At 45.9% G+C, this 9,209-nt stretch overlaps 1 protein-coding gene across 2 annotated transcripts; it reads right to left on the bottom strand.

Annotated features, from left to right (window-relative positions):
* Window positions 1–1,456: 1,456 nt before the first annotated feature.
* MYOZ1 (myozenin 1) lies at window positions 1,457–8,615 on the bottom strand. 2 transcript variants are annotated; one of them, XM_081822970.1, is made up of 6 exons: window positions 8,505–8,615; window positions 7,152–7,283; window positions 5,844–6,022; window positions 3,996–4,239; window positions 3,451–3,616; window positions 1,457–1,969 (listed from the first exon to the last, which is right to left on the bottom strand). In XM_081822970.1, the coding sequence occupies exons 2-6, from the start codon at window positions 7,222–7,224 to the stop codon at window positions 1,738–1,740; spliced, it is 894 nt and encodes a 297-aa protein (XP_081679096.1). In that variant the 5' UTR covers window positions 7,225–7,283; window positions 8,505–8,615; the 3' UTR covers window positions 1,457–1,737. The 2 variants fall into 2 exon arrangements, with proteins under 2 accessions (XP_081679096.1, XP_081679095.1); XM_081822969.1 differs by having other exon boundaries at window positions 7,152–7,242.
* Window positions 8,616–9,209: the final 594 nt, after the last annotated feature.

Below are 9,209 nucleotides of genomic sequence, written 5' to 3'. Positions count from 1 at the left end.
ATTTTTTAATTTAAAATTTGCATGTGCAGGGTGCCTGGGTGGCTCAGTCAGTTAAGCATCCGACTCTTGGTTTCAGCTCAGGTCATGATGTCAGGGTCAGGAGTTGGAGCCCCACATTGGGCTCCGTGCTCAGTGGAGAATCTGCTTGAGAGTCTCTCTCTCCTTCTCCCTCTGCCCTTCCCCTCATTCACACTCTCTCTCTCAAATAAATAAATAAATCTTTTTAAAAAATAAAATAAAACTTATACTACATTAAAATGTATATAAGCATTGTAACAGTGCAAATACTTCATACATTTTTATAAATAATAAACAGCAGGGACAGTAACTTAAAAAAAGGGGGGACACCTGGCTGGCTCAGTCAGTGGAGTGTATGACTCTTGATCTCAGGGTTGTGAGTGTGAGCGCCACTTTGGGTATAGAGATTACTTAAATATAAAATCTTAAAAAAAAAAAAAAGAACAAGAAAAAAATACACACAGAATTAGAGTTTTGTGTACAAGTTTAGAGGAAGTATGAATCCCCTGAAATTTGTTTAGGTTGTAAAGGAAAATGATCAGGGTAAAATGTCATGTGACCCAAGGTCCATGAAAACTGGATCCATCTATGCAGAGTCTAGCAACTTAAAATCATTAATGGCCATGGAGTTGGCTGAATTCAGCCAGCTCTCCTCAAAGTTATTTTCCCAGATCCTATTAAACCATCTCTTTATTCTCCCTGGTCTGTATCACTCTCATTTTGTGGAACACAGAGGTAGGTCTGGGACTCTAAAGAAACCACATACTTGAAATAAAAATAAAAATAAAAATAAAAAGAGTATTGTTGCTCATCCCTATTGGGCTGTCATGTTTTTTTCCCAATTACAGTACTTTCTGAATACCACTGACGTGCCCTCATGACCCTTAGATCTTTTCTTGATGTGTTCACACAGAACCAGGCATATTATAACTACATCTGGTTTCTCCCATTTTCTTCTGGATTCTAACATGGCCCTCTATTGTATGCCATCCTTTCAGGAATCTGTAACCTTTGATCCACATATTCCTCAGCCCATTCTGTTGTCATCTGGAAACTTTATGGCATGCTCTAGTTCTGTGATAATTGGGTAATCCTGATCATCCCAATCTCTAATCAGCTACACAAAGAGAGCTAACACTAGGGTCACCAACTACTTCCTACTTCCTAACCACAGTGCACAATAGCTTCTTAGCTTTGCCCACATATGGGCCAGTACATGTGTTTGTGCATGATTGTCTTACATACTATTGAATAATTATGTCTTTGTATACACCTATGAATACGGTCTCATGGGTATGGGTGTGGGTGTATAAGCAACCAGAGCTCAAGCCTGGTCTTGAAGTCTGAATAATGAATGTTTAGTACTTGACTTTAATTAGTCTCTGTGCATTGTTAGCCTCAGTTTTCATCTGCCCTTAAATATCAGAGGAAGAATGAGTTCATTTCCTTGAAGTTTATTGACTGTTACCGGTGGTAGAGCTAATTCCATAAAAGAGCAGGTTCCATACAGAGCAAGTGGACGGGGAGGTCTGAGTTGGTGAAGAAGGATGCTTGGAGTGGGGACTTGGAGTGAAGACTAGAAAGAGAGGTATCTCCCTCTTTTTTCCCTCCATTCCCACAAGGATACTGGATTTACAGTAGGGGTATCCTGCTCAGCATTCCCTTTCCAAATTGGAACCTGATAAGAGAAAACTGATGCAAAGTAGAGGAGGAAACACCTCATAGCTCCTCTGTTTCTCCATCCAAGGGGATGCCAATATCCACGTTGTAGTCTACTGGCTCCCCAGAGCTCATCCAGGGAATAGGGGTTCTATTGAAAGAAGGCCTGTTGGAGAGGCTCTGGTTGTAGAGGACCAGGGGTTCACTCAGTAGGGGCCCCAGATCAAACTTGGGCATCTGGAAGGTCATGCGTTTGGAGGCCTTCTCATATCCACCATAAGGCATTGCCGTCCTGAAAAGTGGACACATTATTTAATTAAAAACCAGAACAAGGGGCACCTGGGTGGCTCAGTCATTAGGCGTCTGCCTTCGGCTCAGGTCATGATCCCAGGGTCCTGGGATTGAGCCCAGCATCAGGTTCCCTGCTCGGCGGGAAGCCTGCTTCTCCCTCTCCCACTCCCCCTGCTTGTGTTCCCTCTCTCACTGTGTCTCTCTCTGCCAAATAAATAAATAAAATCTTTAAAAACACACACACACACACACAAAAAAAAAAACCAACCAGAACAAAAGGAACAGCTTTATCAGTAAGATGTTACCCTGTTTTGAGGATGGGGAAGTCTGTGAATTTTAGTTTAAGATTGTTCCTGCGGAGTCAGGCTCCACGCTCAGCGGGAGTCTGCTTGTCCCTCTCCCTCTCCCTCTGCTCCTCCCCCCACTCATGTGGTCTCTCTCTTTCTCAAATAGATAAGTACAATCTTTATTTTAAAAAAAGGATTGCTTCTGCACTTCTTATTCTTCTTCTCCCTCAATTCCCCATTCCTGGTTTGCTTATTTCCCCAGAGCTAATAATGAGAAAAGCAGTCTAGTCGGTACTGGATAGAGAATTTCATGGAGAGTTGTGACTCAGACACTATAGACCCAAGGGTCTGAGACTACCTTAAATTACAATGTAGAGACAGCTTCCCCTCCCTCCCACACACACAACCCCTACCCCATCTCCAGTGGATAGCCCTGGCCTGCTGAGAGGAATTAACATAGCCTGGAAAATTCAGGCTTCTTAGGATCAAATGCAAAACACTTCTTTAGTGCTTCCCTATTCTGTTTTCACACAGATCTCCTATCCACAGTCTAGAGAAGCCAAATTCCAAAAGAATAGATACTTAAGCCTTACTAGAGTATAAAAAAATAGACTCATACTAGAAGAACAGTAATGGAAGCCTAACCTTGAATGAAGGGAACTTTAAGAGTCCTTTAAACATGAATATATTGTTCCCTTTTTTTTTAATTTCTTATTTATTCATTTGAGAGAGAGAGTGAGAGCACGAACAGGGAGGGAGGTTCAGAGGGAGAGGGAGAAGCAGACTCCCCACTAGTGGGGAGCCTGAGGTGGGGCTCGATCCCAAGTCCCTGGGATCATGACCTGAGCCAAAGGCAGACGCTTAGCTGACTGAGCCACCCAGGCGCCCCTATATTATTTCCATTTTACAGCAAGGCAACCAACGCTCAGAAGTAGGGTGATTTTCCCATGACCAACACCCCTAATAAGTGGTGGAGTGAACTAAAATGTTGCCCCCCAGCAAACGTTTCCTTCATCATACTGCGCTGTTTTTCTGGGTTACCATGAAAAAAGCAAAGGCCTTCGATTAGGGCCCCCATGTTCCTTCCCTCCCTCCTCAGCTTCTTTCTGGAACATGTGAACTAAAGTCTCCATCCCAACTGAGGACACTGTGCCACATGCTGGAATGCATCTGGTTCCTTCTTCACAACCCCTACCTGTTGAAGGATTTATAGTGGGGGAGTTCAGGTTTGGCCCCATAAGCCAGCAGGTCGATGCCAAGCTCCACTTTTTGTTGAGGGTCAACCCCCATGGCTCGCTCCCATGGGGAAATATAGGTCTTGAACACAGTGATATGTTTTCCTTCTCCACCTGTCTGGTCTCCTGGCAGCCACGGGAGAGAAAATTAAGTCAATAATAACGGTGAGCAGCCAGTGGAAGTTAGTCTTACACCCCTGCACTAGGGAACTTGTTGGGGCCAGAGATCAAAGATATAACATCCTGGTAACTGTGCTAGTTTTGTGGAATAATGATAGCCTGGGTTCAGATCTGTGACTGAAACTGAAAAGCCAGAAAGGCTGAAAGACAAGGTTTCTGGGTGAAATAGACATATCTCGGTATTCTCCTGAGAGTCCATCTCCAGACGGTCCATCTAGGTATCTCAGCAGGCCTCCCTTGCTCCCTAAACCCGGTCTAGGCCTCATTCCTGGGGACATCTCTGCTCTAGGGACCAAACACGTTACCCTTGGGTAGGGATACTTGCCTGTTCCTGTCTCGCCAACCCCTGCTGTCCCAGCATCTCCTCCTCTGCCAGTCTGGCCCCCAGGACCACCTGTACCCCCAGATCCAGATCCAGAGCCCTGATGGTGCTGCTGGTCAGAGCCATACTGTCTGGCAGAGTCACTGCCCCCTGCCTGGCCTCCACTGCTGCCCTTGCTGTAGGAGAATCCCTGACCAGCTGTGCCCAGCTGTCCCCCAACTGTGGGAAGGAACTTCTGGAAGTGATCCTGAAAAGAAAGGACAAAGTGAGGGCAAGCTTAGGCAATGGGTATGGGGAATATACAAAGACACAGGTATGCATAGCAAGAAGGAAATAATCAGAGAGCATGGCTAACCAGAAGACACTGAATCCTCTGAGATCCCCGCCCCCTCCCCCCCCCCCCACCACAATAGGTGGACAGTGGATAGCCTGGCTGAGAGGAATTAAACTCTCCTTAAGCGATAGGACCCCCCTCTGGCTCAGTTCCTCCAATTACACCTTAAGATGGGGGCAACTTATTCTCTACACTTTCCTTTCCCATCCTTATCAAGGCAAAGAGGGCCAAGATTTCTGCCCAGCTACAATTTAAAAGGATGGGGTTGGGACAGAGAACCCAGGTTTAATTTGAAGAGCTAGAGAGATCTCTGCCCTCTCCCCTTCTTTAATCTTGTCCAACAGACAGAGCTCTCTTCTTTCTCTTTCTCTTCCTCTCCCTTTCTCGTTTTGGTGCCTGTTGAACCAGGATCTCCTGACCATGAAACTGTAGCAGGTGGGGGGAAGGGTGAGCAAAAGGGCAACCCTGGATTTAGCCCCAAAGCCTAAAAATAACCCCACCAACTCCTTCAGGAAACTCTCCTAGCCACCCCACCATGCACACCCCTCTGCTCCAACCAGTGTAACCAGACCCAGTCAGGGACAAGGGCTTTTGGCCTCCTAAAGTTAGATATGACCAGCTCAGCATTTTTGCTCTGCTCCTACATAAGGATCAATGACAGACACTCCTGCCTGTGGCCCCATGTAGGCATCTATTTCCACTTTCCCTTGGCTGCCCAGTAAAGGTAGAGGGGGAAGAAAGGTAATGGAGAAGATCCCCTCCTTCTCAGCTATAACATCTTGTGCCTGGCACCCTTCCAATCCCTACTTCTCTTGGAAAAAAGATCCTCACTAGGGGACATAGGATCTTAGAGGATAGTTTCATGGAGTCCTTAGACCCTTTAGATAAAAGAATGGCTCAAGAAGGAGATGGTTATAAAAAGCACTTAACTCTTTCTAGGGTTGCCAGATTTATCAAATACAATTATAGGACACCAGTTAAATTTGAATCTCAGATACACAACAAATATTTTTTTACTGAAATTACACTCCAAATATTGCATGGGACATATTTATATGTAAGATACTATTCATCATATATCTGAAATTAAAATTAAACTGGTATCCTGTATTTTTAAAATTGAATTGAATTGAATTGAATTTTTATGGCTCAAATATTTCATGGGACATACTCTACTAAAAAATTATTCACGCGTATCTCAACTTTAAAATACAGGACTTGGTGTCCTGCGTCTTCTCTGGCAAACCTATCTTTAACACTTAGCCATACAGGGAAGGAATTTTCTCCCTGAGGGTGTGTACTCTTCACTCCTTCCCCTTCACTGGCTCTAAGATACTGAATTTCAGAGGTGGGCTGTAACTCATCCTGGAGCTGTTGGAGGTTTAATATATCTGGGGACTTAATAAGCTTATAAAGTTGCAAGTAAGGGAGGTTGGTGGTATTTGGAGATTGAGGGCCTACCAAGAAGCTGTCAGAAGAGGCACTAGGCTATGAGAGTTATAAAGTTCCAAACTTACCATTGAGCTGTCAGAGAAGACATCAGGGTGGTTTTCATAAATAAATTTCTCTACCCGTATCTGCCGCAGTTTGAACATCTTGGAGCCCCTATTAGTGAGCAGTGACAGCTCTTCCAACATCACATCCCTTGGGACACTGATCTTCTTGCCCAGATTCAGGCCTGAGCTCTCCCGTCCACCTTCCAGGGAGGTGGGGAGGAAGAGACAAGGAGAAGAGTAAAGTAGGGTTTTCTAGGCTCAGAATACAGATGCCATCCACAACTAAGTGTGTGACTCCTGCAGAGATCACAGAGGGAAGGAGATACTGTCTGTGACATCTGGTCAAATTGTACCTTGTTTGTGAGAGATTTTTATTTCCTGGGTTTGGAGTTGGAGATGATGCATGGGAACTGGGGTGCAGAGTGGAAACAGTGGGGATACTAGAGTGGAGAGGATGAATGAGGCAGAAGGGTCAGAGGCATGGGGTGCAGGGCAAAAGGACTAAAGGAACATCATAGATGGAGACCATTGGGGAAACTGTCGCATGGGGGCCAGTCCAAAGGCCAACACCGTGTGGAGTTGACCACATCTAAATACAGATTTGTCGGGGTGCCTGGGTGGGTCAGTCAGTTGGGCGTCTGCCTTCAGCTCAGGTTGAAACCTGCGTTGGGCTCCCTGCTCAGCAGGGAGTCTACTTCTCCCCCTCCTGCCCTCTCGTGCTCTCTCTCACTATCTCTGTCTCTCTCAAATTAATAAATAAAACATTTAAAAATAAATAAATAAATAAATAAATACAGATTTGTCTTAACTCCTTTTCCTTCTCTTCCCCTCAGTGAACTCTGGCTACAGACAGCGTCTCTAGATATTGGGAGAGCTCTTCACATGCTTATACTCCTACTGCCCCCCAGGAAAAAATGCCTGAGTATTTTTCCATTTTAAGTGCTTACACAGGCTCCCTAGCTCTGGGGGGAAAGTAAGGAAGTTAACCATTTATTGAGACTTTGCTGTGTGCCAATCTCCATCATATATGTTCTCTTCCTCAAACATACCTCACTGACCTTTGAGTCCTGTTGTCCTGGACCTGCATTGGGTGATATGGCAAGGATATTACTGTCTCAGGTTACAAGGTGAAAAAGGGTGGAAGGGTGAGTGGTCAGTGTTGAATCCTTTCTCCATTTTTCTTCCTGCCCCCACCCCCCAGAATTTCTCTTGTCTCTTCACATCTCTTCACCTTAAGACATATATAACTTTATGATTTTTCTGGGACTCTTGGGCCTGAGATGCTCTTAACAAGAAGTCCCACACTAGGTAGGTGCAAACATGCCATACCTCCAGTGAGTTCCATGATCAGCTTGCTGGATTTCCTCTTCTTGTTGGGGGCTGGGGTTCCTGAGAGCGGCATTGTGGAGGCAGATTCAGCCTAGATAGGGTGGGATGGGGGAGTTGGAAGATGGACAGGAACTGGGAAGGGGGAGTATCTACAGTAAGGCAGTGCTTCTTAACCTGGGGTTAAGGGTTTCAGGTTAAGGGCTTTCATGAGATTTTTAAATATATGTATATACTTATATATACATATATTTAATACGTATATATGATATGTATATTTAATATGTATTTATATCTAGATAGATAGATAGATAGATAGATAGATAGATAGATAGATCCCAAAAAGTGAAAACCAATTGCTTTAGGGCTTCTCTTTTCTTGGAGGCAGGACAGAAAGCATAGATGCACCCTCTGCTCCTACCATCTACCAACCTCTTTTCTGCTGTTTAAATGGAGCTCGTACAGGGATTAGGAACATAGTATGTGTTGGGGGCAGTGGGTAAAACAAACAACACACAGGGCACTGCACCCAGGTTTCATTGGCTTGGCATGACTTTAGGTTTTTATTTTCATGGGGATCTCAGATTGGGGTTGTCATTCCAAACTCTGGTCTCTCCTCAGTCTTCCTCAAGCCCCAGTGGGGCAGAAAAATGTTCTGCCAGGATTGAGGAGATTCAGCCAAAAACATTCTCCATAGGAAGGAGAGGTTGTTGCTCCCCTATTGGGCCAGCTGGAGTGTGGCCTGGGAGGTCACGGCAGTGTTCCTTGCTCCCTTTCAGGCACTCCTACCCCAGGCCCCAGAGCTAGAGTGGAGAGAAGAGCCAGGGGCATTTGAACACTGACACATGTCAATTCAGCAATATCATAGCAGTGGGGAATTGATGGGGGGCAGGAACATAATAATAGCATCTGGCAGTGGAGGGGAACAAGCTGGGAAAAGATAGACTCCAGTCCCTCCTTCACAGAAGGTGGCACTCAGCAAAACACTGTCTTCTGCTGAGTCCTGTTTTACAACATGTCTGCAATTCTACTAACTTAATGGGGTATGCTGAGGCCAGACTCCAGGAACTGCTAAATGGGCATTCACTATACCTCTCTCAGCCCTAACTAGCTAGGTTCTTTTTTTTTCCCATCCAGCCTCTCAGACCCCCTTCTTACTATTCCAGTGCCTCCTCCAACATCTCCATTCCCCCCACCCTCCTGGGCCCCTCTCCTTCCAACTCTGTGGCTCCCCTGAACTAGACAGCTGGGAGCAGAGCATAGATAAGGGAGGATCAAGGGTCACAATTGCAGACACAGACACAGCAGTCAACAGAATGGGCTCCAGCCCCTCTGGCCATAGAGCTGGAAACTTACCGGCTGTTCAGGCGGTGGTCAGCTCTCCCTGGGGTCCAGCAGCTTTGGAGGCCTGAGCTGCTGTGACCGGAGAACCCGAGCTGGGCAGGCGTGGGGGCAGCACTGGCAGTGGGGGAGGGAGAGTAGTTATTAATAGAGATGATGAGTACAAGCAGCTCAAATGGCACTGGGGGTACTGAGACCCTGGAACCAAGATCCCGCCCTCCTTGCCCAGAGGCTCAGGAAGGGGAGGAATGGCCTTTGGGATTCTCCCACTAAGCTGTCTGAGCCAAGGATCAGTCTGCGCAGGGAGTCCCCTTTCTTGGCATCTAGAGTCTGAGAACCAAAGAAGCATTCAGGGAGAAACTGAAAACTGAAAGGGAAAGAGGAAGCAAGCAGAAGATGGTGGATAGGAATTCAGAGTGGGAGAGCAAGAACTTGGAGAACATGTCTGGAGAGCCACTCAAAACCATTCCAGGCTGGAGCTGGAGAGACATGTGGGTGCATTTTGGGAGTGGGAGGGCTTAAGGTGCTATGTTTGGGGAAAGGAAGTCTGTACACAATGGAGCTGCTCATTGAAAGTTCCTTGATGGATTGGTCTTTCCTGAAAAGCCAGATCTTTGCAGGATAAGGAACCAAATTAACCAAATCCAGTGCTTCCTATGTTGTCAGGGATGATGTGGGGAAGACTTGACCAATTTTTGCCTTTTCATCCCCATTTGCTGT

The sequence above is a fragment of the Leptonychotes weddellii genome, chromosome 6, assembly GCF_054177405.1.
Source record: "Leptonychotes weddellii isolate Sample4059 chromosome 6, ASM5417740v2, whole genome shotgun sequence".
NCBI lineage: Eukaryota > Metazoa > Chordata > Mammalia > Carnivora > Phocidae > Leptonychotes > Leptonychotes weddellii.
The sequence above is the reverse complement of the archived record's forward strand: the minus strand, read 5'-3'. Positions and strand labels throughout refer to the sequence as shown.